Source organism: Streptopelia decaocto (genome assembly GCF_964273445.1).
Source record: "Streptopelia decaocto genome assembly, chromosome: 2".
In the NCBI taxonomy this organism is placed as follows: Eukaryota; Metazoa; Chordata; class Aves; order Columbiformes; family Columbidae; genus Streptopelia; species Streptopelia decaocto.
The window spans coordinates 39,172,188-39,199,254 of NC_138655.1; the positions used below are offsets into that span (position 1 = coordinate 39,172,188).

At 39.8% G+C, this 27,067-nt stretch overlaps 1 protein-coding gene across 3 annotated transcripts in view; it reads left to right on the forward strand.

Annotated features, from left to right (window-relative positions):
• Window positions 1-27,067, forward strand: part of CA8 (carbonic anhydrase 8) — a 54,443-nt gene that overhangs the window by 1,469 nt on the left and 25,907 nt on the right. For all 3 annotated transcript variants that reach the window (XR_014183309.1, XM_082045192.1, XM_082045193.1), the window contains exons 3-4: window positions 3,217-3,341; window positions 25,464-25,559. Coding sequence is in view for 2 of the 3 variants with exons in the window: in XM_082045192.1 (XP_081901318.1) it covers window positions 3,217-3,341; window positions 25,464-25,559 (221 nt within the window). In the remaining variant the exon portion in view is untranslated. The remainder of the gene's footprint in view (window positions 1-3,216; window positions 3,342-25,463; window positions 25,560-27,067) is intronic.

The window sequence follows — 27,067 nt, forward strand, 5'->3', positions numbered from 1 at the left end:
CAACTTAAGTCAAATCGCAGTATCACATTCAGACCTTTCATCTGGACAAGCTATTCTGTATGAAGGAGGCAAGTGTCAAGAAAGTAGGAAGAAAAAGAGTCCTTTGTGCTTTCCAGCACTGTGGTAGTTCTTACCATGTGTTTGGAAGAGCATCCAAGTTATTCTAACCACTCTTAGCTAGTAACAGCCTTTGGGGGGCATTTAAACAGCTGAACATTGTCAAACCACGAGACATTCCACTTGTGTTTCCTTCTGAGATCCCAGTAGTCCTGGGAGTGAGGGACTCAGTCCAGTTCTACACTGAATTTTTAAAGAAGGAAGGGTTTGTTATTTTAATAATGATGCTTTTCTTTATGATTTCCTTTCCACAATGAATTCTGTTTTTTTCCACAGAATTTTGCAGATTTTCAATAGAACAGAAATTTTGTACTTCCAGTCAGCTTTACTGCCTTCATCAGGAGCAAAACTCTTTTCCAAAGGAGTCAGGTTCTGTCTGCAGGGTCAGGAAGGTTCTTGAATTCTGCCGTGGAGGGAGTGAGAGTGACCGAAAATGCTGTCATCACTTGCATGCCACAATGCAACTGTTCAACCCTACCTTTCCGAAGGCCAGTTTGTAACTCAGAAGTAATAGTTAATAAGAGGGGACCAGCACACCTAAATGCATGTGCAAAAACCATTGGACACTTAGAAGGAAAGACTTGATTGCAGTGTGATGCCAGACTGATGAGTCTTGAAATATGGGAAAATGTGAAACAGAATAAAAGCTTATAACTGAAGTGTGGAATTATGATTTAGGAAATCTTGTTTTGGTTTCAGCTCTTCCATAGATTTCATGTTACATAATTTCCCATTTCCCATTTGTAAACTGGGGATAATTTTTCCATTTTTGGGAGGGAGAAAACAACATTTGTTAACCCTGCCAAGAGGAGAAAAGAGTTAATAAGCTGTGTTTGACCTAGTATTCTGGCCAATTTTTAGGGATTGCGGAAACTCCTGCAGCTTCTTTTCCTCACGAGGGATCTCTGATGACAAATCCATTTAGCCAGATTATTTTAATGGGAACTGTTGAGCGCTAAATGCTTTTGAAACTCTGTGCAATTATGTGCAAGAGATCCTCATCTTCTGTAATGTTAACAGTCAAAGAAAAACTTCTTTGTGGAAAAAAGTAAACTGATTAAGACACATATTTAAAAATCAATTTGTCATTACCGGTGATTGGTTTCATCCTTTAATTCAGGACATGCAGTCCATCTGGAATTCCCAAATCCTTGTTATTTAATTGCAAACATTTTCCCAGGCTGCTTCAAGTTTGATCATTGTACATATGTTATGCGTTAGGTGGAAGAAGCATGACCAACTGTGTAAGGCAATCGTATATTTAAAAATGCTTTAGAGGATATCCTGTTGACAGAGGGACTTCTGTTAAGACAGCAGTGGGTTGCACAGTGGATGATGGTTTCAGAATAATTTTCTGATGAAGATCAAATATTGCTGAAAGGCAAAGCAAAGTTAAATGTGTTTCATGCATTGACAAGGATCAAGATTGGATGAAAGGCAAAGGAAGGATAAATGTGCTTCATGCATTGAAATACTTTTGTCACTATATCGATGTTATAACTTAAGCCTCAGAAATAAACTCTTTGAAGCTCCTGCAGATCCAGAACTACATCATATAGATAATATCAGTTCTAGTTACACTTTCTGTAAGAGCAACATTTTAAAACAGAGAAAAAAAAATGCTTCATTTTCCTAAGAAACAGCACTAATTAAGTATAATGTTTCTTTTTATTTGCCCAGATTTCCCTAAATACTTTTAATTGGTTGTTTCCCCACAATGTTCATCAGATCTGTAGATTTTCCCTGTAGGATATAGATATAGATAGAATACAGATAAAACAAGTTTAAGAAGCAAATCTGATCTGTAACTATATTCCAGACATTTCATTTTAGAAACCCTAATGGCTGTTAGATTAGTTTTGAAGAATTGTTAAAGGAGGATTAATCAGTATATTTTACTTTTTTCTCCAATGTAATTGCTTATGAAAACCATAACTGATCAGTATCCTTTCAGATTTTTAATAGTTCTGTACTTTTGTTTTTATGTTTGTACAGTTGCTGAATTATGTTTTTAGTGTTTCACTATGTGTTGTGCTCCAAACAAAGACTGTTTACTTTGTGTGTCAAAATAACTTTGTATTATGGAACTGTAATTCCTTGAATCCATAGGTTATGCAGTTAAATAATCCTAATCAATTAGCAGAGATTGTAAAAGATTCATTCAAAGTCTATGAAATGTAAGCTAGATTTAATGGATTCTAGGGAAGATTGTAATTGCTCTTAAGTAAAATCTGACCTTGCCTAGGAGCCAGTATTCAATGATTTCAGTGGGAAGTTGCCTACAGGTTGTGGAGTAATATTTGATCTGAAGCATATTCACAAATCCCTGGGCAAAATGCTTCCGTTGATTAATTCCAAAGTAGATTGGGCCTTGCAAGGTACAGTTGCGTGCTTTTACTACTTATGGTGGAAGTCTCTATTAATGCAAAAGTATTGAGCTATTATATGATTTTTTTGTGTATGTTGCAATTGAGGATAGATGCTTTTAAGAAATTCCTGCTGTTTACATAACTGAAGGAAAAAAGTCGTGGCTGCCTAGAAGCTGTTTTTAAGTAGATGAGGTATGTTGTTGCTCCTGTGTGTAGGTTTGATTATATGTGGACATGAAGGCATTCTGTCTTGCAGAAACCTGACAGGTGGTATATGACTGAACACCTAGCAGAATATTGGTATTCAAAAGTTTTCTGTCAGTTTCTGTGACACATAGCAAATACAGGTGATGGAGATTAAGCATTCGGACAAGGTGGAGGTAGTTACCAGTTCAATTCAGAGCCCTCGCCATCTGTTTAGAGCACACAGCTACTGTCTTGATAGGAGCAATAAACACATTCACTCTTCTGGCTGATAAAGGTACAGTGTGTTTATTTTGTGTTGTGACCAGCTGTTCTGCCTCATAAAACAGTGCCTAAAGTTGCCTTCTGTACTTGCACGGTACTTCAGAAGTAAAGATGTCAAGTCTGTCAATTTTTCTCCTCTCTAGTACCGCTGATAATAAAGAAGCTAAGCTTGCAACAATCTCCCCATTGTATTTGGAGAATATGTTCAGTGGCTTGTCTGCTTTGGAAAGCCAAGTTCATTACCATTTGTCTTCTTTCACAGTGTTAATAGGGGGGCCATTACCTCGAGGACATGAGTTTGAACTACACGATGTTCGATTTCACTGGGGGAGAGAAAACCAGCGTGGTTCTGAGCACACAGTTAATTTTAAGGCCTTTCCCATGGAGGTAAGAGTGACACTGCATTGCATAACACCTGCTAAACACAAAAGATTTTATTTCATAGCCTGGATTCCTGGTAGTTCAAAAGAGAGTTTCTTTGAGCTCAGCATTTTATTGCTTTATATTTCAACCACAAAGCTATCTTGCTGAGGTGTGCTTTAGTGCAGGTAAATTAGGATATGCATCTGGAATAGAATGCCTCCAGCACTCATCACATTGTGTGATTAATTGGTCATAAAGTTAACTTGCAGAATTATTAACTTCTGTCTTAATAATATTAGTGTTCTAACAAGATCTGCTGTTTCAACACTTCCTATGTCACCTTGACTAATAGTTATAGATGGGGAGAACTAGCCAGTGGAAATATTTCCATGGTGAATAATAACAAATTAGGTAAATTTGGAGTAAGTGTGGAGCAATTTGTTCATGAAATAGCTTTACATACCTGAAAATTGGAGATTATACGATATTCAAGGGTATGTTCTGTAATATCTCAGTGAATTACAAAATTTTGAAACACAAAGTCATAGTTCAGCCTGAAAACATTCAGCTGTTCATGGGGTATCAGTCTGGGCTCCTAGGCAACCCAAAATGCTGGGACCTACTTTTCCTGCCCCCCAGTAGCTGTTCATCATGTTACTTCACTTTCCACTGTACCATTGCTTACACTTGTAAAGTGGCCTGGAGTATCTCTTAAACCCTGTGCTACAAGACTGGTTTTAACAGATGCCAACCCTGATGTTCGGTGACTTCAGCTTTGCATCTTTTATTTGTTGTGTGCTATTGGTTGTGTGCTATTGCCATATCTATCTATCTATCTATCTATCTATCTATCTATCTATCTATCTACCTATCTACCTACCTATCTACCTATCTATCTTTTTATCTATCAATCAATCATAATCCCTCATGAGTCTGAAACTCTGTTGCTGTTTTCTTTCTGTTGTTTGGTGCTAGGAAATTTGTTATTGTAGCGTTATATTAATGAATGCCAGACTACTGGAATAGAACTGCTTTACATAGAAGGGTATAAAGAGATTAGAGCAACTACTGCAGAGCTAAGTGTAAAAAGCTTGTGCACTTACACCATCAGTCTAATTCTTAGGATTGTTCAGGTACTTTCTTTAAGAGTTGTGGGTCAGATCTTGGTCTCTGCTGTTTGCTATTTTTGCATTGTTCATTGAAAAAACCCTTTAAGTGACTCACAGGGGCTTTGCAGGTTGATTAGAGGCAGATTCTGGCAACTCAGGAGAATTACTTGGATGGGGAAGACTCGTCAACCAAAGGGAAGTACAGGAACCACCTCTGCATCCTGGTTACCTGGCATAGGATATAAAATGTGATTTATATGGGCAGTAAGACCTTCAGGATACTGCAGTGTTCCTCTGAGGCAGGTAGTAGCTTGTTCATTATGAAATAGCCCTGCTTAGTGCTTTTCCTCAAGGTTGATTCAGCATGTGGTGATCAAGAAATACTGATATGAACTATGTCAAGAACTGTACTTGGAAGTCTATGAGGTTCTCCTGTCTCCTTTTTTTTAACAATCACTTTGCGAACAGTCTTGGTGGTGTATGGGAACAGTCTGTTGATGATCTGTAGAAACCCCAGAATTCTCTACTCCAAATCAGTCCAGAGAAAAGTATACTTGACCCAAATATGCAAAACAACAAACTTAGTCAGTCATGAAGGGATTTCATTCTTCGCTTACTTTAAAAGCAGCATGGCAGCTGCACAAACAGAATTCTGGCACAATGGAAGAACATCACCTGGAGGTGTGCAGGCTGGTGATATCCTGTCTCTTGCATCTAAGCAGCTTTTAGCTAGACAGATCTCCAAGAAATAATTACTGATGCAAAAATTCTGTAGCAGAAAAAAATTGACTTAAAGATCCTTATGCAGGTGATTTCTTCTGGCAGAAAATGACAGCGGAGCTTGTCGTATCCAAGGTCAGTTGCACACAGGTGTATTGGTTAAGTCAGTTCATCATCTTATGCCCCATGTTGCAAGTAAGGGATGGGCAGTTTGTTTGATGGCTGAGCTGTATTTCCTTCTGCTATATGCACAAAGAGCTGCTCTATTAAATCCATCTCCAGTTGTCCAAATCAAATATTATACCCGAGCAAAAATGAAACAGGTGCTTGTGACCACTATAAATGTTTATGAAATGCATCTGAGACTCCAGAATGGAAGATTTTCAGTTTCCATTCCAGGGATTGCTGCCCCTCACCCCTTGGCTTTTTTTTTTTTTTTTTTTTTTTTTTTTTTGTTGGAGAACAATCCTTTTGATCAAGGGACCAGGAAATCTATTTTCTTAACTGTTAACATTAGCATTAGTTAATACAGTTGTTGGAAATCAGCTTACTCTGAACGTATATTTGGCTTGATTTTCGCTGGCTTTGTTAGTTACTGAACACAAACAGCGCTGGGTGCCTATTTTGGCTATATTCAAGCAGTTTGAAGTAGTTTGTGCACTTGTCCTGTACTAAATGCAATGTAAGCTGTCAGTTTTTTGTGCACAAATGCATGCCTAGGAATACGTTGAACACCAAGTGTGTAAGTTGGGATCTTGTGCCAGTGGAACAAATCTAGTAGGACATTTTCCTAAGAAACTAGAAAAGATGTACAAAGCAAATGATGGGGATTTTAAATTCTCCTCTCTTTATGGGAGAAAGACAAGTCAAGGGGATAAGCAGTAATATGAAAACATAAGTGCTTGGTTTAAGCGTGTACATTAACAATACAACCAACTAGGTCCAGATTATATACTCCATTACACTATTACTGTAACGCCTGAGCAGTTCTACAGAAATGAACTTTGACTTTGAAGAGATCTATTTGAGATTACTGTCTAAGACTCTTTGTTGACTAGAGCAGTAGTCTTTTTTTTTTTAGGACTGGAGACTGTAAGGTTTTATTTTATTACATTGGATCAAATGGTTGTGGAACAGCTTCAGATTATCAGTTTAATGGTCTTTTTAAAGCCTGACTTTAAAAAAGAGTGTTATTTTTCAAAATTTGGAAGAGCACGCTTCAGTTACTTCTGTAGTCACTTCACCTTTGATACCATAACTGCTTTTATAGAAATTAGGCAATATCCTGTATTAGTTGGGTAATATCCTGTGTCTCTTAGTTCAAAAATCTATTATTTCTTACTAGACAGCTGGTTAGGATGTATAGGTTCTTGGTGAATTAGGTTGGACTACTAAACTTATGTAACCTCTGGAACAAGTTCTTGAAATAATTCACACTGTTGAAAAAATGTTGTTCATGTGGCTTTGAGGCTGAGTTCACCGTTATTTTTGTTATTATACGAAATTCAGCAAAGATGTGTTTTCCAGTTTCCTTGACTGAAGAAACCAGAATGTTGACACTAATACAACAGTGTTATAATTTTCACTGAAACATCTGTGTTTGCAATCAGTCAGGAAAGCAGGACGAAATAAATAGTTGTCAAAGGTAAATACTGTAGCACATCTTTTTAAACAGAGGAGAAGCAGAGGGCTTTATGTATCGGTACAATAGTCCTCTCTCTGTTCCATGGAAACAAGAGCATGAAGTCTGTTGTTGCCTTTTGGCCAGAAATTGGAAGGAGACATTTGTACAACCTTCTCCAGAGAAGTTGTGTTCCTTTGCCTTTTGGCCAAAGTTACTCTGGCCACCATTTGTGCTAAATATTTAGTCATGGTCTTAATATCGAGAGACTGTTTCTTGCCAGCAAATGAAACAAGGTACCAAAGATTAGATTGTGCTTTACAGCACACATTTCCACAGAGCAGTAAAATCCACACCCACATGTGAGTTACCTGGACCTGATTTAGGTGTAAGAAAGAGAGGAACTATTTGACATCTTTATTGCTCTTTTTTGTGACAGGAGTATGGATTAGAGAAGGAGGAAGAACAAATGAAGAACTAAGAAAGCTCTGACTCTCTCCCTTACCTTTGATAGATAAGAGGGAGATAGAGTGGGACAGAAACAGCAAATGACTGCTGTTTATTTTTGTTATTAACAAAGTTAAAATAGAGGTAGCTAAAAATGGAGGCCCATTGTACCTGATCTCTGTATAAACACAGCATACTATAGTATCAGGCAAAATCAATTTACAGTCAAAAAAGTCAGGAAAGACAACAGGAGAAAATGGGCTGTATGATGGCATCAGTGCTGTTTTATGAGAAGAGAAAAAGTTTTCACTGTTTCTACAGTGAAGAGAAACGGAATATTATGCCTTAAATATGTCTCTTCCTCCTAGTTAATCAAGTGGTGGTGTGACGAAAGGCACAATCTGGCCATGAGAGAACAGTTGTTTCCAGGCTCCTGCTCTGAAATAAACTGTATCTGAGAAAATAAAAAGGTTCCTTTCACCACTCATAATATGACCAGGAGGATAATTCTCTGTAATCTATCCTCTTTAAAATGTACGATTATATTAGCTGTGAACCATGTGAAAACTCTCAGTAGAAGAGGATTGGCAGAAAATCCGTTAAAAAAATGTTTCCAAGATGTGCAGGAAGATTAATAACTGTATTATTGTCTGTCCTACAGTTTTGAGTAGAACAGAAGAAAATCCAGTTGCCTGAAGGGCCAGAATCGGTTCTGTACAGAGAAAAAAGATGTTCCTTTCTATTGTGTAAGGAAGAGCAGGCTAATTCATTCTGTAGACTCAGAGTTACTGAAATACCTGCTGCAGTAATGTTAAATATAATACAAAAAACCATACCCTACCCTCTATCTGATTTAAACCATTAAGTTTTCCTTTGTTCATGTACCTGCCTAAGGATATCATCAAACAGAGTTAAGAGCTTTAGGGCCTCAGGTTAGGTTGTTAATATTAAGTTCACCTACTCAAGCCTTTACAGTCTTGGTGTGGGGATTTCTCTGTGCCCTTCTCTGAAATCAGATACCTGCACACTGTGCATCCTTTTTCTGTCATTTCTTGATAGGAGGTGTCATGCTTTCATCACAGAAATGTTATTCTTTGCCAACGTTATTTAATCTTGCTGTTTTAATCAGTTTCTTGTTAGCAAATTATTTTGGTTAAAAAATGGAACAGTATTTGTAATGGTGATAGAAGGCGTGGGAGATCGTGTACCTCTCCCTCTTAACCCAGAATCTTACAAACTGCATGGGGGCTGGATTGGTGTGAACAGCAAGCAGGATTTAATCCATAATGACAGTAGTTTCTAATATGTGAGTTCAGTTCGGGTATTTGGGGATTTTTGCCAGTAGCTTTAATGGGACTATGATCCTGGTCATAAACCCTAAAAGAAAAGCTTTTAAACCAAGGACTAACACCTGTTGCCTTATCTGATTGCATTGATTACCTGTTTGTGAAAAAACAAAAATTGATTCCTCTCGCTTTGGCAGCACTAGAGCTATGAATGAAGAATATCTTGCTTAGGCAGTCATGAATTTAACAGGAGGCAAAAAGAACAGATTCCAGAAAAGTTTATGTAGCTTCATGCTGGGGTCTGGAACTGCTCAGAAATTGTCCAAGTTTTCTGGTGGAAAATTATCTTGTTACTCAAAGGCTTGGCTGGTTTTCTAAATTTTGGAATAATTGCAGATGAATACTGTGAGCCATGATTAAAACAACGTGTCTTATAAAAAAAATGATGACATTCATGTAACAGCGATAGCCTTGACAGGTTATGAATAACAGATTAGTAACAGTTAAAAGTGGATATGCCCATTGGACATTATCTAATTTCTGAGGGCAGAATTGTGGAAAAACACAGGAAAATCAGGCCAGTATCTAAGCAGATGTTTCAGTTTTCTGAATCTGCACTGATTTATACAGAAGCAGAATCTTTTACTCATTATGTAGATGCCATTTACAAACATAACAATAATACTTAGCTTTACACAGTGCTCCGTGGGCAAAATTGGCCCTAGCACCAGTTCTAGGGCTGCCAGTGAATTGTATTATGTAGGATCCTAGCCCCATACGTGCAGCTGTTTAAGTACTTTTCTGCATTTTTCTATATACCATACACTCTGTGGTCCCCTAATTGATGTGACCTCTGTTGGGATTTTTTTCTGGTGGTACAGAGCCAGGAGGTCTCCATCCCCTCCCATATACTGGGAAACAGAAAACCAACAACAAGCTAAAACAAAATTACCATCATTGTAAAAGCACACATGAGCAACTTATGACTCTTGAGATTGCTCGTTGCTAAGCTCTTTCTGTATTATATTTTTATTGTGGTTGAGGGTTAATTTGACCTAAATAAGCACATGAAGTCTCTGAGGTATGCTTTGTTTCTAGGTAATTTGTCAGGATGTGCTTGGATTGGCCCTTGTTTTGCTCAGTCACATATAGTTTGAATTTTTTAGAGAATTTATTTGTGTGCTTTGTATTGTGGATTCGTGAAGGAAAGCTGGTGCAAAAATAGCTTGATGTGCTGGCACAAACATGGTTTTTGCTTGACTAGTGCCTGAGAAATGCTCAGTTAAGCTCTGTGGAAGAGCTATACACATCTTCAGAGAGAGGTAGCAAATCTGATTTCCCTTCTGTGCAAAGCCTGCAATTTATTTATTGGATTTTGTGGAAGACATAGAAGCTGCCAGACACCAGGTCAAAGAAGAGTGGCATTAACACTCTGTACCGAAGCTGCTTTATCCTTTTGTCTCTCCTTTAAGAGTTACCTTATTCACAGTCGGTCATGTGTGGAGAAGCTTTGTGGCTCGTATGCACCTACAACTCTTTTGAGGTGGCAGTTGTGATAGTTTGTGATTTGTATCTTCTACCAGGATGGAAAATGTCAGTATTCTTTTAAGAAATAAATGGTCCAAATTACAAATGACTGAGCAGAATAGGAAAAACTCTTCTCCTGAGAAAAACTATTCTAATGGAGAGAAGTTGGGTGAAGGAAATGAGAATGAGAAAATGAGGACTGACTCAAGAGGGGAGCCCTTCTGTGGGCTTCCTGTTCCATCTTACCTCAGCTTATTGGTTTATTTCTTCTGGGAGCTGAGGACAGTCTTTGCACTTTGATCTAAGGAACATTTTGCACAAAATTTTCCTGCAGTCATGCTGGGCTAAGATGCAACATTCAGTTTTAGTAACTGGTTTGGTGGCACTGTGTCCTGGTGGAGACAGGCAAGTAATCTTGAAGGCAAAATAGCCCTTAGCAATCCCTGTCTGCAGTGGAAACAATGTAGCTTCTGATACTTTTTAAAAATATGTGAATCTTTTCTACTTCTTGAGCAGAATTACAGCTTTGCCTTCTCCTTACTCTGCTTTTTCACAGAAGTGTCTTGGTGTCTTCACACTAGACATGAAGAAGAAGTTTTTCACGGTGAGAGGGGTAAAACACTGGCCCAGGTTGCCCAGAGAGGTGGTAGATGCTCCATCCCTGGAGACATTCAAGGCCGGGCTGGACAGGGCTCTGAGCAACCTGATCTAGTTGAAGATGTCCTGCTCGTTGCTGGAGGGTTGGACTAGAGGACCTTTGACAGTCCCTTCCAACCCAAACTATTCTATGATTCTATTTTATGATTCTATGGTGACACTGCCTGTACACATTGATACAGATGTTGCTATAATGACATCCTTTATTGCAAACATGATTCCTAGTTCTAACAAGGTTGATACTGACATTTTCACTCTCCTGTGGGAAAAGAGCTTCTGTAGTCACTTAGAAAACAGGACTTCTGAAGATGAGGTAAACCCAAGTTTAAGCACCACAAGAAGGCTGCTGAAGTCTTTTCCTTGCTGTTTTGCTTGGCTGTGTGCCCTTGATGTGAATTGCTTCAGTAGTACATTATTTCCTAATTTCTGCCATGATTTTTGCTGGCACTCTGCTCGCATTTTGCCTCAGTTTCCTGGTGCCTTGGTTTTCCTGTTTGGTTTTCCTTGGCACTTTGCCCCAACCACTAGACCTGTTTTCCTATCTAAGACCTGTCACTTGTGGATTAAGCTGTGAGAATCCTTATTTTCTCTCTTTCCACTTTGTATGCTTGTGTCAGGACCAGTTCCTAGGTTGGCTCCAATGCATCAGTGAATACTTTAAGAGGGAGATAATAGCTTTCTGATGCTCACCGCCAAATTTTATATTCTTTGTGCTAATGGTGCACACAAAGCTCTTAGGAGGTAAAGGATAAAACTTACAGATCATCTAAAAGCTGAAAACCTTTGAAGGCTTCAACAAGTATTTGCTGTCATGCCTGAGTGCTTCACAAGGAGAAATCATGTAATCCTTAAGACATAAGTGCAAGGGAGACAAATTTTTCTATTGCCAATGAACTGGTAGAAAACAAGTTCAAAGAGATTAAATTGTTTGGGCGTGGTCACACATGATGTCTTTTTCAGAACTGACAGAGAACTTACTTGTGATTCCTAGATGCTCGAATTGTAGTAAGACTAGAAATACTAGTACCGAAATACCTAATTTATGTTGTAAATCCCAGTTCAGCAATTTAACCACAGAGCTATCTGATGCCCTTCTATAAGCCACGCTGTTGCCAGTGAGATGGCTTCACTGGTCATTCCCGCCTTTTTGCTGTGCCAGCATTAGGCCATGTAATGAACTGGACTGGGAAGCAGTAAGTTTAATACAATTTGGAGGTTTTAAGGAACTATGGGAGCCCATTTTGCCTCATGTTCAGTCTCTATATAGCTATTGTTTTTCTATTAAGTTCCTATTACATTATGCCTAGTCTTGTTACATTAGGCCTAGGGGTTTTTAAGACACTTTTTTTCTTTTTATGAAGAGGAGAAAAGTGATGCCGTCAGGCAATCTACAAACTTGCAGGTCAAGAGAAAACTGCTAGAGATGCATAACAAGGTTTATTATTTCAATGGAAGCTTTGCCAACATTACAGAAAAAAACCTGACAGTTTCCTAGAGGAGTATAATGTGAAAGAGCGACTCTTCACTGGAGACCAGTCAAGATTATGACTTAAGATGATAATATGCAGCTGCAGATTCTCAGCTCTTTAGAGAGACCCTTAGCTTTGTAACACAGAGAACTGTGGGATTCAAATCAGTTATTAATAAAACTTACTAAATTAGCAGGGAAGGAGAGCTAGAGAATCCATTAGAGAATCTTTTATTGAAATTTAAATCAGTGTTTTAAATCATTCTGCATACAAACAGTCTGGTTTTAAATCCAGGACAACAGATTGCAGCAACACTTTGTGGAATTGGACATGCCTATATTAAATGCTTAGTCATATGAATACTTCCAGAATTAAGTACTTAACCCATAGCACTTTGTGTTTTCTGTCTTCTTGTTGGCATCGCTAGTCTGTAATATCAACTGTTTGTCATGGGCCAGTCCTTTTTCCAGGCTTCACTCTTTCTAAATGTAGAGCTATAAAAACACATGCAGACTCACACATACGCCCACTCAGGGTGGCAAGAATCCAGAGTAAAAGCAGGATGGGTCCTGCACTAAAATCCTTGCTTTTTACTTCCTGGCCTTCATAGTTCAACAGAAGGAAGAAGAAAGTCTTGAATGTGTATTTGTTGCTGTTACCACAGGTAAGAGCAGACCCAGGACACCTCAGCCTACATGTTTGCTGGGGCCAGCTGTGGTATCAGGGAACAATAAGCTGCTCTGTCCTGGCTTCACATGCTGAGCAGAAACTTGGCACAGTGAAGGGTCTGACCCTGTGAATTATGGTAATAACTGTGGAACTTTTAATTTTCTTACTGATTGGGTTGATAGTGAAAGTCAGCAATCTAGAGACTAGGTTGTTCTGGCTTTTTCGTTCCTTTTCTTAGCCCGTACAATTTTATTATAGTTGGAAAAATGTTCATTTTTCATTAATTCCTGTTTTGTTTTTGGAAAAATGTTCATTTTTTAATTCCTGTTTTCTTTTCATCTTCTGTGCATGCCAGTAGAAATAGGCAGTGTCGGTGCTTTCGAACGGGAAGAAAAAATAAATACACACAAATTACAAATTACAGCATCCTCAGTTTCCCCCACTCCCTTAAATGTTTTGCCAACAGTTTTCCTAAGCAGGGAAGCTAATGTCACATGCCAGCAGCCTCTGTGAGCAAACCAGGAAATATTCTGATCTTCTGTTCAAGGCCTGGACAAAAGGGGTCTAGGTGTCATTCGCAAAGGTTTCTGCCAACTGGTGTCCTTCACAAAAACTGGGATGGGTAAAGACATTGGTGTTGTGGTTGCATTAAGCATGAAGATATATCAAGTTTATGCCCATGTCTTGCCTCCCCATGAGTGCTGAGAGAACTGCTGTGGTGTTTGGGTTTGTGTCAGCCTCCTTGCATCCACCTTCTGGTTCCTAACCTTGTATACTGTGGAAATGAAGCCTCTCCCTTAAGAGTTAGTCTATCTGGTTAGAAGAGGGACACAAAATCCATTTTTCCCTTTTTTATTACATTTAAATTAATTTTATTTTAGGCTTTTAGCTTCTTTTGCCAGAACAGAAAGAAGAACACGTGGTTGGATATTTTATGGTTCCCATTATTTTTTTCAGCTTGCTGTTTGTAGCTGTAGGCTTTTGAATCTCTGCATATACATATGTACTTCCACTGTTAATTTCATTTCTTCAATAGACCATGAAACGTACATGAAACGAGGCTACTACATGTGATTAGATTGTTCAAAGGGAACACAGATCCCTCACTAATATTAGATGTGGCAATGTTTTTATTATTCTTCTTCAGCATGGCTTACCAATGTAGATACTTCTTTAGCACAAGTGATTTAGAATCATACAATCATAGAATGTCTTGAGTTGGAAGGGACCCACAAAGATCGAGTCCAACTCCTGTCCCTGCATATGACAACCCCACAGTTTGCACCATGTGTTCTGAGGGTGTTGTCCAGTCTCTTCTTGAACACTGTCAGGCTTGGGGCCTCCCTGAGGAGCCTGTTCCAGTGTCCACCACCCTCTGGGTGAAGAACCTTTTCCTAATGTCCAACTTTAACCTCCCCTGGCACATCTTCCTGCCATTCTCTTGGGTTCTGCCATTGATCACCAGAGAGAAGAGTTCAATGCCTGCCCCTTCTCCTCCCCTTGTGAAGAAGCCGTAGACCGCTATGAGGTCTCTCTCAGCCTCCTCTTCTCCAGACTGAACAAACCAAGTAACTTTAACTGCTCCTCCTACGACTTCCTCTCCAAACCCTTCACCAACTTCATAGCCCTCTTCTGGACACTCTCCAGTAGCTTTATAACCTTTTTATCCTTTGGCGCCCAGAACTGCACTCAGTGCTCCAGGTGAGGCCGCACCAGTGCGGAGCAGAGCGGGACAATCACCTCCCTCGCCTGGCTGGCAATGCTGTGCTTGATGCACCCCAGGACATGATTGGCCCTCTTGCCTGCCAGGGTACACTGTTGGCTCATAATCAACTTGCTGTTGACCAAAACCCTGAGATCCCTCTCCACAGAGCTGCTTTCCATCATCTCATTCCCCAGTCTGTATGTACAGCCAGGGTTGCCGTTTCCCAGGTCACAGCAACTGTGAGAGTGTTTCCTGAGATGCTGCAAATAATTCAGTAGACCCACTTTTTCTTACCTTTTCAGTGGCACACCTAAAAGCATGCCACACAATTTTCTAGACTACTTTTGCTGTTGCTTGGCTAGCTTTTTGGAAAGAGAATAGATTTTGGAAGGTGTCTTTGCAACTCTTCCATTTCTGATCTAACTAAAATAATTCCATTTACATTACAAATAATTCCATTATAGAACATTACAGTTCAGCCCTCTTTCAAAGATGTTCACAGAGAGGAGAGCACCAGTCAGCAAGGGTTCTGGACTACCCAGATGCCACAGTCGACCATTTGTTCTGCATGTTTTAGCTGTGAATTTAGCTTCTGACCTGAGACATAGTATCTCACACTTGTGACTGTGAAGTTGTTTAAACAGTATCTCCAGGATACCTTGTACTATGCTCCAACTTTATTTGTTTGCACTTAATTTCTCTGATTTTAGATTACAGACTTCTTTGTTTGGGGAATGTCATCTTGTTCTGTATGTACTTGGAGCCTGACAGTTAAACCCACAGACTAGACCTGCTATGTCTTCATCGCTTCCAGTAAATTGCAACAAGCAGAAGTTCAGCAGAAGCTGTGCTTTCCCTTCTCCCACGTTACATTAATCGGGCATTTTTAATGCTAACAGTCTTGTCATCTGTGTTTCTTGGCACTGCTTTCAGCTTGTCTCAGTGCTGAAATTAGCTTTGCTTTCAAAGATAGGCACAGAGTTCCCTTTATGTCATTTTTATGACAATGATCTATGTATGAAGTTTTAAAGAAGATTTAATTTCTACTGAAATTCAGTGCCATTTTGGCACCTATCCACAATAGAAGCCTTGAAAAATTCCAGTCTAGGGTATAAACCAAGTGCACTGATTAAAACCAAACTCCCTTGGCTACTTCGTCATCCCTTTCTTGATTTTGCCCAGAGTTCGTGATCTAGTAATTTGCTTTTAGTTGTATTTGCACTTTTAGAGGAAGCATATTTACCTTGATTGAACTGTAATGTTTAACCATGCAGGCTTTGTTACTTTATGGGTTTTGTTTCTTTTTTTTGGTGGCATGGAGAATGTGCCTGTACTCTACTTCTCCTAAGATATTTTTCAAACAACCTCTCTATCAATTCCATTAACTTCAATTTCCTAAACCTCTCCTTCAGGCTGTTAATAACTAACTTTCTATTTTTCTAATAACTTTTCTTGAAGCTGTGTGCCCTGGCCGTATCCTTGGTTCAGTCCCCTTATGGGGATTTGGAACTTAATTACTCTGTGTTATGGTCACTGCCAACAGCTTAGTCAATTGCTTCCTGAAACAATCTGGTGCCAAGTCAAGTATCAACTCATAAATTCTTGTGCACATGTATAATAGCAAGACACAATTTTTCCACATTTTGTCCTCATGAGATTTTTTTTGTGCAATACTTGTGTTGTTGAAATTACACGTAATTGCTGTACAACTAGGCAGTCTTGCCTTCCATTATTACTAGCTGAAATCCTCAGCTTCTTTTCATCCCTCTCAAACTAGGAAAAAGACATTCTGCTGGCCCTAGTTCGGTAGCCAGAGTTTTCCATTTGTACTGTTCCTTTTTCAGCTTTTGTGGCATGTTTGGAATGAAACTGGAATATACTGGTCTCTGGCAAACCTGGGTGAGTCCAGGAGAACAGTTCTTAGCTCTACAGTTGTTAGCAGAACCGTGCTAAAGCTGCTTTACTTTACCTTAAAGATATAGATTTGTCCCGGTGGTGGCGTTTATGTGGAATCAAAACAGTTTCAACTCCACTTGTTTTCTCAGCAGTAACAAAAATATAAGAAATGCAATATGCTCAAAATTCCCAGACTAACAGGTTTTAGATGCAACTCTGGTTAAGACATGGTGATGCACTATTCTTTAATAATAACTTTAATTCTTTTGAGGTGCAGCCTATATGAATTGAAGTAGGAGTTGGGAAGATATGAGAGCAATAACGTATCCCTCATCCTTAAATGCCTTCTTGTCCTGTAATATTACCAGACTGAGCAGACTTTTCTGGTGCTTGTAATTGCTAGTTGCACAGCTGACAAGAAATAGCTGTATAACCTAGTTCTGACCAAGCAACAAAGCTTTCCAGAAGATTAATTTACACATGATGCAGCATGCATTGAAGAAAGAAGCTTTTGTAATAATTAGCTCCTTAGTAAAGAGTTAAGAGTGTAGAGAGTCGAGAAAGTACAATAGGCAATTGCAACAGCAGCATGGATTCAAGCAAAGCTAGTGACGATGGTGTCGGAGTCTGATGTTCTCATAGTTTAACATGCAGATCTAAAGAGGATTTAAAAATGGTGGTCTGCCGCTGTTTGTAGAGCACAAACAGAAGCCTGTTCAACAGAAGGATCCCCCCATATCACCACCTCCTGCAAAATGGGCTCTGGTTACCCATTAGGTTGAAGTAGATCTACATCCAGGCTGGGCAGGTGTTTCATGTTTCCTCCAGCTGCCTCAGCTGCTGGTGATTTTATTGTGCATAAGGTCCCCTGGAGAGTCTGGTTCTGGTGTTAGGGAGGTTAGGAAGGGTTTGGCTGTTGCTACAATTCCCTTTGACTCTGGTGAGGTGTGGGCTTGGTGCTTTGTTCCAAACTGCCTGGCTTAGCCAGTGGAAACACTGCACATTGAACATTGTTTTATAGGGATTCCCAAAACCAAATTAGGGATTTAGTAGTGTAGCAATAAGTATTCACAAAGAAAGCAGTTATAGGGTATGGACTCTTTTTTCTCTGGTAGCAAGTCATTCCAGATTGTGCAGGTTTATAGCAAATCTGTAACACTAAGATTATGTAAGAGTGCAGAAATGTTGGAGCAGAGAGACCTTCTTCTCCCCTTAGCATTAATCAGATATGTCATAACAAAAGATGAGCTGTGATTTCTTATCCTTATTTCTTTTCCTATAATGAATGAGCCCGTCTTATGTTTGGTCTGGCACTTGGGTGAGAGATACACACCCGCATATCACAGTAAGGCACAGAGCTAGTAGTGATTTTCCTGATACTTCAAGAGTTGGGTAAGCTTAGGTGAAACATGATCACTCACATAGGTGAATGGCTGAGAGGATCTGAGAAAGATGTGTCATTTACGAGTCAATGAAGAAGCGTCTCTCTAGTGGTCATGAGCAATTCATGCCTGGGCTCCTGAACAGAGACTCCTGAGGAGCATGAAAGGGTGAGAGACGAGGGACACAGGTTACAACAAGAGAGATTCTGATTAGGTACAAAGTGAAAAAAGTTCTTCACAATGAGGGAGGTCAAGCATGGAACAGATTACCCAGAGAGTCTGTGGGGTCTCCATCCTCGGAGATATGCAAAATTTAGTCTGACAAGGCCCTGAGCAACATGATCTGACTTGGAGTTAGTAGCTGACTTTGGAGTTGGTGCTGCTGTGAATAGGGGAAGGAGGTGTTTGAACTTCAGAGGCCACTTCCAACTTAAATTTTCCTGTCATTATATGTTTTTATGTGTGAGCTGGGAATAAAGTAAAGTCAGCAACAGAACTTAAAATATCGTTTTTGTTCTCAGTGAGCTCAAGACCCTGCAGATTTCCACAGAGCAGTCAGTGCCCCAGACAGGGGAAAAATATACATGGCTTTTATTGAGAGAAACTGGCTTGCTAGGTCATATACAGTGACTGATTCCTACCAGAATTTGTCATCCCAGGGACTCTGATTCTGTGTAAAAAAAATATACCATCCCAGGCCATTGCTTTTTGTATTGACATAAAGGATATTTCTGTGTTAGAGAAATGAATGTATTTAAGTGTAGGGTTTTCCTTTGTTTATAATTTTTAAAGTCAGAATCTCAGGTCCTTACTCAATTTTGAGAAAGTCTTAATTTGAGACAAGCCCCTTTTTCATGTCAGTGTCAACTTTTCCTAAGCAAGGACATCAGGAATGGGATCAGTAGTCTTTTGGTGGGGGGCGGCAGGATGAAAATTGGGAAGATCCTCAGAATTTGTTCCATACAGTATAATCCACCTGCAGTGTTTGCTCTGGAATAATTTCTTAATCTTCCCTCTGAAGGAGAGTCTCTCCAGCTGTTCACAGAACAAATCAACTTCATCAGCACTTTATTATCATTTGCCTTCATGAGTTTTCAGTTTATCTGATTTTAATGAAGTCACTGCTGCAATTTGATTTACAGCTGGAATATTAAAAGGCTCCATGTTTGGTTTTTTTTTTCTCCAAGAGAAAAATGGATTTTTGGGTGCTAAGGAGTTTCTCACAGATTTCTGATTATTTTGTAGAAATATACTGCCTGGCATGGTTAGGCAGCCTCTGATAATTGGTAACAATATAGCTGATTCATTTTGCTTGTATAGAACAGTCATAACTATGGAAAATCAAAACATTAGCTAACAAGTTGAGCAGAGCCCCTCCTGGGTTACTGACATGTGCATCTTGTTTGTACTCCAAATGAAAACCACACAATGGTGAGTTGCCAGTACACTGCAGCTGATTATTAAAAAAAACAAAACCAAAAACCAACAAAACCACATGGTTGTGTTCATATCAGAGACTGACACCCCTTGCGAGTGTACACTTTTTATATAGCTGTCTCAAATCAATGTAAAACTGAATGTTACCAAAATACAGTGTTAATCTAATTAATCTAATTAATCTCTCTGGCTCTTGCTACTTATAAGATACAGATGCCTGGGTATGAAGTTGTCAGTGTACACAGGCATTATATTCTATTGACTGTTTCAAGATTTGTAAAAGCACTGGGGTCTTTTGTCTGCACACATTTGATTCCTATAAATATTAATAGGAGTTACAGGCCATGTTGTTTCTGTACTGTACTCTCCAGAGTTCAAATTTTGTAATGTTTTTAGACCGTTTGCCATTTTTTTAGCTGTTGTCTGATGTTTTCATCTGATGTTGTATTACAAATAAAAAAAGAGCAGACAAAAGGGAGAAGAGCTCCAGAGAACCACACAATCACACAGGATAAACCATGATTTGAAAGCAACGCTTTTGCTACAAATACTGCAGCCTTATTGATTCCTTGCTAATATTTCACTTTCTGAATCACTTTTTCATTTACTTACCCAGCCCCTATCTAAGCTATGTTTTTCTTACTCAGTAGAAAAATTCATTTGATTTGAGTTCCATTTAAGTGCATATTGACATCCGTTCATTTACTTAAATGTCCGTGCATGAGCTTATCAGAGAGCAAAAGATGTGAGACCTGTTGTTAGGAAATATTATGGTATTAATTATTATTCTTCCATTAGGTTGGTTGTCTAATTTCAGTTTGTAAATCCCTAATGACAGAACCTTTTCTGTGAATAGCTATTCTGAGTATCACCTTGATTCAGAACCCGGGAACATAATAAATACGCTGCTGAATCAGGCCAGCAGTCCATCATAGAATCATAGAACAGTTTGAGCTGGAAGGGACCTTCAAAGGTCATCTAGCCCAACCCCCCTGCACTGAGCAGGGACATCTTCAACTAGATCAGGTTGCTCAGAGCCCCGTCCAGCCTGGCCTTGAATGTCTCCAGGGATGAGGCATCTACCACCTCTCTGGGAAACCTGGGCCAGTGTTTCACCACCCTCACTGTGAAAAATTTCTTCCTCATGTCTAGCCTGAATCTCCCCTCTTCTAGTTTAAAACCATTAGCCTTTGTCCTGTCACAGCAGGCCCTTCTAAAAAAGTCTGTCTCCATCCTTCTTATGGGCTCCTTTTAAGTACTGAAAGGCTGCAAAAAGGTCTCCCTGGAGCCTTCTCTTCTCCAGGCTGAACAACCCAAACTCTCTCAGCCTGTCCTCATAGCAGAGGTGTTCCAGCCCTCTGATCATCTTGGTGGCCTCCTCTGGACCCTCTCCAACAGGTCCATGTCTTTCCTGTGCTGAGGGCTGCAGAGCTGGACACAGGACTCCAGGTGGGGTCTCACCAGAGCAGACAGGGGCAGAATCACCTTGCTTGACCTGCTGACCATGTTCCTTTTGATGCAGCCCAATATACGATTGGCTTTCTGGGCTGCAAGCACACATTGCTGGTTCATGTCCAATCTTTCATCCACCAGTACCCCTAAGTCCTTCTCTGCAGGGCTGCTTTCGATCCCTTCATCTCCCATCCTGGATTGATACCAGGGGTTGCCCTGACCCAGGTGCAGGACCTTGCACTTGGCCTGTGCTCTGTCCCTAGCAGTGCCAGTAGGAGATGCTGTGTAGGGAGAGCACACAAGCCTGACCACTTCTTGTTGTACTCCCTAGTCATATACAGTCGTAGGACGAGGAGTGCTAGAGGCTACAGCTCTGCCTGCTCTCTTCAGTGCCTGCTTTTGGACTTCTTGTCCATAATTTGTCCAATCCATTTATGAACCTGCTGATAGTATTTGGCACCACGGTGTTTATAAGAGTGAGTTTACAACCTGCTGTAATAAAAGAAGATTACTAATCTTCTGTAACTATTGCCACCTCTGATGAAGTAACACAAGAGAATCTTAAATGCAGACCAGAAGTCAGTTCTACCTTGGGCTTTAGAAACCCAGTACACAATGATGATTCTTGTTCCAAGGAGCCTACTGGGTATTTAAAGCCTCCTTCAGTAGAACCTCAAAGTTACAGGAAGCATTGGACCAGAAGTGCAGAGTGCCCATTTCAGTACCTTTAGTAATGTTGATTACTACACCTGAAGCTAGTCAAAGGGTGTCTACATTAGCCTTAAGTACATTCATTTTTTGCCTTTGTGATATGTTTTTTGTTTGTTTTTGTTTGTTTTGGTTTTGTTTTGTTTTATTTGTGTTTTCAATATCTATCTATCTATCTATCTATCTATCTATCTATCTATCTATTTATTTTTGTGTTTTAGTTTTTGTTTTTGTAGACCATCCTAACCTCTGTTGAGAGGGTAGAAATGATGGAGACCCATAGAGGATGGAGAGACCTAAACATACTTCTAAAATGGGTAGCTAATACTTAACTTACTCTCCTAATGCCCCTGTAGATGTGGGAAGAGGTGCTGGCTAGTGAGTATGTTCCTTGGAAAACCGTTCCAGCTGCAGGACGTTTGGCACTGTGCTCCCCCTTGCATGCAGCAGCCAAGTGTATTTTGCAGCATATCTTCCTATCAGGTTGCTCATGCTGCTGCACAGACTAATTCTAGACCTCTTAATGTTTTATAGTATTACACAGAGGTTTTGCTGTCATTTTTCTAGCTGATAGATAAGCTGTATCATAGGAAAGTCTCTCTCCTGATGAGCCTGCTACCTAAGACAGGACAACAACCTGTTTCCGGATAAACTGGGGTCATTGCTGGTACGTTCTGAAGCTCTTGCTCATTTTCCTCATGCTGAGGCTCGACGCTTTCCTTTCAAATCTTCAGAAAAACCCCACTGTTGTCAGAATGCAGACAAATGCCAGACAAAGGAGCGTAACATGCTGCTGAATGCCATGGTAGCTTTAGCCAAGACCCGCCTGTTGACACAGCCAAAGTCATGGTCTCTTTACATTTGGCGATCGCTCTCAGCTCTATTGTCCCAGCCGCCAAAGGACAAGCTTGCTTTGACATTTCCAACCAGCCGAGTCGTGGTGCCCTGCGGTGCTGTTCTTGCTGCACCAAGGACATTGCCATCCCCGCTGCAGTCACCCCAGCCTTATTTTTTCCCCTTTTCTTCTCACATCAAGATTTTGGGGAGGCTTGTGGGACTCCGTGAGTCCCCTCTAGTGGATAGCTGATGCAAACTCCAGTCTTGTCTTGAAAGATGCAATGCTTTCTCTTTATCTTCTTGGGTGGTGGTAGTTCTGTGTCTGCTAAAGTGAGCATTGGAGACTGAAATCTCATTATTTGATCCTGTGGTTTTGTTACTTTAAAAGCCAAAAGCAAATCAAATGTGTAATAGAGCTTTTTATTGATGATAAAATACCTGGCACCAAGTATATCCATCAGCAATAGTGAGATGGCTTCATTCTTAGAGGGGAAATTTGTGTCTAGAAGCTTTGTAGTGTTGGGCAAGTACATTTGTATTAGACTTCTTATGTGCAAATGAATTGTTATATTTTTTTTAAGAAAAAGATTTCATGTTTTTACCACAGCTGATGCCTTTGATCCGCATGAATAGAATTATTTGTGTGATAATTTGGAATTTAATTTGATTTATAATACGTTCATTTAAAATTTTGTATTGATTTTTGAAATGACAGTCATCAAGAGGAGTGCCCAAAATTCTCGTCAGGGATTAAATAAGGGGAGAGTGATCACTTGAGGAACTGATCTTCTGAAACATTGAGGTGCCTGAGTGAACGCCTGCTGTATATGGCAATAAGGCAATTACAGGCCAGAAATGAAACACAAAGTAAGAAGAGACACTATCTGTTTTAAAAACTAATTTTGCTGAAGGAAAAAACAATGTAAGATAACAGAGTGACATTTTTAACTCCTTAGACCAGGGGTGTCAAATGTAATATAACTACTCCTACATTTACACAGTCCTAAAATTACATTTGGCCCTTTGAAGGCAACTGTAAGGCTGATGTGGCCCCCCGGTGAAAATGACTTTGACACCCCTGGCTTAGACACGTGACTGAGCAAAACATTTATCACAATTTTACAATGGGATTTGAATCTAAGAGCTTGTACTTTTTAAACTGTTTTATCTATGTGAAATGTGCAAAAGTTGTTGGCAGATAAACTGCAAAGCAGCTGTGCTTTGGCTGTTGAAGCTTTGCAATTTTATCAGACCCAGCAACAGCGATTACATTTTAGCACTGGTGCTGGAAAAACCTGCGTTTGAAATGCCTATTACCTCTCAGTAAATACTGCTGTCCCTTCTTCTTCCTTTCCTTTCCTTTCCTTTCCTTTCCTTTCCTTTCCTTTCCTTTCCTTTCCTTTCCTTTCCTTTCCTTTCCTTTCCTTTCCTTTCCTTTCCTTTCCTTTCCTTTCCTTTCCTTTCCTTTCCTTTCCTTTCCTTTCCTTTCCTTTCCTTTCCTTTCCTTTCCTTTCCTTTCCTTTCCTTTCCTTTCCTTTCCTTTCCTTTCCTTTCCTTTCCTTTCCTTTCCTTTCCTTTCCTTTCCTTTCCTTTCCTTTCCTTTCCTTTCCTTTCCTTTCCTTTCCTTTCCTTTCCTTTCTTCTTTCTTCTTTCCTTTCTTCTTTCTTCTTTCCTTTCTCCTTTCTTCTTTCCTTTCTCCTTTCTTCTTTCCTTTCTCCTTTCTTCTTTCCTTTCTCCTTTCTTCTTTCCTTTCTCCTTTCTTCTTTCCTTTCTCCTTTCTTCTTTCCTTTCTCCTTTCTTCTTTCCTTTCTCCTTTCTTCTTTCCTTTCTCCTTTCTTCTTTCCTTTCCTTTCTTCTTTCCTTTCCTTTCTTCTTTCTCCTTTCCTTTCCTTTCTCTTTTCCTTTCCTTTCTCCTTTCCTTTCCTTTCTCCTTTCCTTTCCTTTCTCCTTTCCTTTCTCCTTTCCTTTCTCCTTTCCTTTCTCCTTTCCTTTCCCCTTTCCTTTCCCCTTTCCTTTCCCCTTTCCTTTCTCCTTTCCTTTCTCCTTTCCTTTCCTTTCCTTTCCTTTCCTTTCCTTTCCTTTCCTTTCCTTTCCTTTCCTTTCCTTTCCTTTCCTTTCCTTTCCTTTCCTTTCCTTTCCTTTCCTTTCCTTTCCTTTCCTTTCCTTTCCTTTCCTTTCCTTTCCTTTCCTTTCCTTTCCTTTCCTTTCCTTTCTTCTCCCTCTCCCTCTCCCTCTCCCTCTCCCTCTCCTTCTCCCTCTCACTTTCTTTCTCCTGGTTTCTTTCTCTCCTTCACTTTCTTTCTCTTTTTCCAGCTGTCATTCTGTTTTCCAGCACATTTCTCTTTCCTCTCCTCCCCCTGTCTCCCTTCCCACTCTCCTCCGTCCCCTCCCTCCCTCCCTTTCCAACCTCCTGCTGGTCTGTCTTCCAGCCCTTTTCTCAGACACCACTTCCCAAGTCAGCGGTGACACCTCCTCACCATAACAGACTCCATGTTTACCACCCAGTGCCAGCTGCCTGGCCTGTATTCATGCATTAGCTCCTACAGGCCCTGTTACCCTGCAGAAGAAGGCAGTTGAGGGCTCGTGTTTTACACTTTAGCATCCCTTTCACTGCTGGCCCTCAGGTGGTCCTCCAGCCATTCTACTCTTCTTGACTTTCTCTATGTTTAACCTTTCCTGAAATCACTTCTTCTCTTACTACTGACATTTGAGTGACTCATCCTGGGTGATATGTAAGATAAGTGACATTAAGATAGTGCAGTCAGCCAGTCAGACCTGTGTTTGCACAGCCGGTGTCCATAATCATGCCCCTGCTGTGGAAGAGAGCTGGCTGGCGGAGAGGCAACACTGGTGGCTTGAAAGTGAGTGAGCTGGTAAATCATCATTAGCATCACTGGCATAGTTATCCACACCTTTGTTGTAGATATTTGGTAACTGGCTATACATCCCTTTCTCTGCAGCTATTTTTTGTGGGTGGATTCCTGATGTTTGTAGTAGTAATCACAGAATCACAGAATGTTAGGGACTGGAAGAGACCTCGAAAGATCATTTAGTCCAATCCCCCTGCCAGAGCAGTGGGGAATCCCCTTATGCCAGAGGCATGCACATATGTATATTCATGCATGCACATACACATGCTGAGCCTTTGTTAATTGAAGTTAATTGCTGGTGGTTTTTTAATAACAAAACATGTTTATTTGTCTATTTGCACTGCTTTGTTTTAGCTTCATCTAATGCACTGGAACTCCACACTATACAGCAGCATTGATGAGGCCGTAGGGAAGAAGCACGGCATAGCTATTATTGCTTTGTTTGTGCAGGTAAGTTTCCTGTGTTGCACTTCTTATAATGCACTATCATTTGTCTGAGGAAAATGTGATCCCTTTCATTTTCTTTCATTTTTAATGATTTCATAAAATAAAACAGCGTATGACTGCTGGTACTCTATTCAAAAGATACTTTTCAAGTCCTATCTTCTGTGTATGTGCTATGTAAGTATTTCTTCTTTAAATGGGATATTGAAAATATGTTAATTAAAGAAGGGATAATGCATAGTGGGCAATCTCTCTCTGTGACTCTGGCTATGGGAAGACATCCACTGTCCTTTCCTCTGAGGGCAGAACGAGGGCTGTCAGGAGGTACAGGTGCTTCACTACCTCCATAGTGTGTTTTTCTCCATTCCTGACCTGGCCTGCTGTCCGGGGATTGAGGAAATGTACTGAGGAGAGAAAGAAAGAGGATAAAAAAGCCCTTTCTAACCCATCGGCACAGCCAAAAACTGGTAGTATAATAGGATTGTGCATTTCTGAACACAGGGACAATGTGAGGTGGGGTCATATTACTTCAGAGACACCAGACATAGTGTAACAAGTCTCGCCACAGACCCTGAGAAAAGCCTCCGACAAGGAGGCTAAGAGCTTGCTGGAGGAAAGGTGTAATGCAATCTGGGAAGTTAGCCCCATAAACTAATTGCTGTTAGAGGTTTTTCAAGGGCTGCACCCCATAAAGAAGATTTTTTGTTTTAGTCCTCAAACATCCGTTTCTCATTCTCTTTGTGAGAAATGCAAACTGCTCTATTTAAATGGCTTTGGAGGAAGAGGTTTAGAGTTTGTGCATAGATCAAATGGATTTTCTTTCCCAGTGATATTATTAATTTGTTGTATTTCATAATGAGTTTGAGTGCCTTTGAGCTTTACCTCTGTTTGAATTTAAAGGTACATTGGTTACAGCTCCAATGCTCAGAACTGCTAAAAATGGAAGTTAGAAAGTCTTCGGTTTTGTATCCTAGAGGGCTGTGTGATAATTGCTTGTGTAAGTCACCTTCTAATTCCAGCAGAGGTAACCTTTGAGTTAGTTAGAAAGTTATATATAAGTTCTTAAATAAATCTGAAACTTCAATGATACATTTTCCATTTCTGGTCTCACCTTCATCAAGAGTTCTTAAGCATTCCAAAGGGCTTTTTCATTAGCCAAGAAAGGCATCCTATAGTTAAAGTTGACCAAGAAAAAATAGTATTTATGCTATTTATTAAAGGAACAGGGACGGAAAATGTGCTGACCATTTTTTTCCTGGTAAAATCATGGATATATAGTAGTTTTGCACCACTGTTCTCCAACACATCATTATAAGGTCAGTGAAAATATTTTCACTGATTTAAGGGACAGCCCTTGGTGATTATTAATTGAGAAACAGCATCTTTCAAATGATTTAAATATCTTTTACACACTTCAAAGATTTTAAACTAAAACCCCATTCTGAAACAAAATACTCTAAAATTCCTAGAAATAACAAATATGTTTTGTTGACATTCAATTGTTTCCTTCCAGT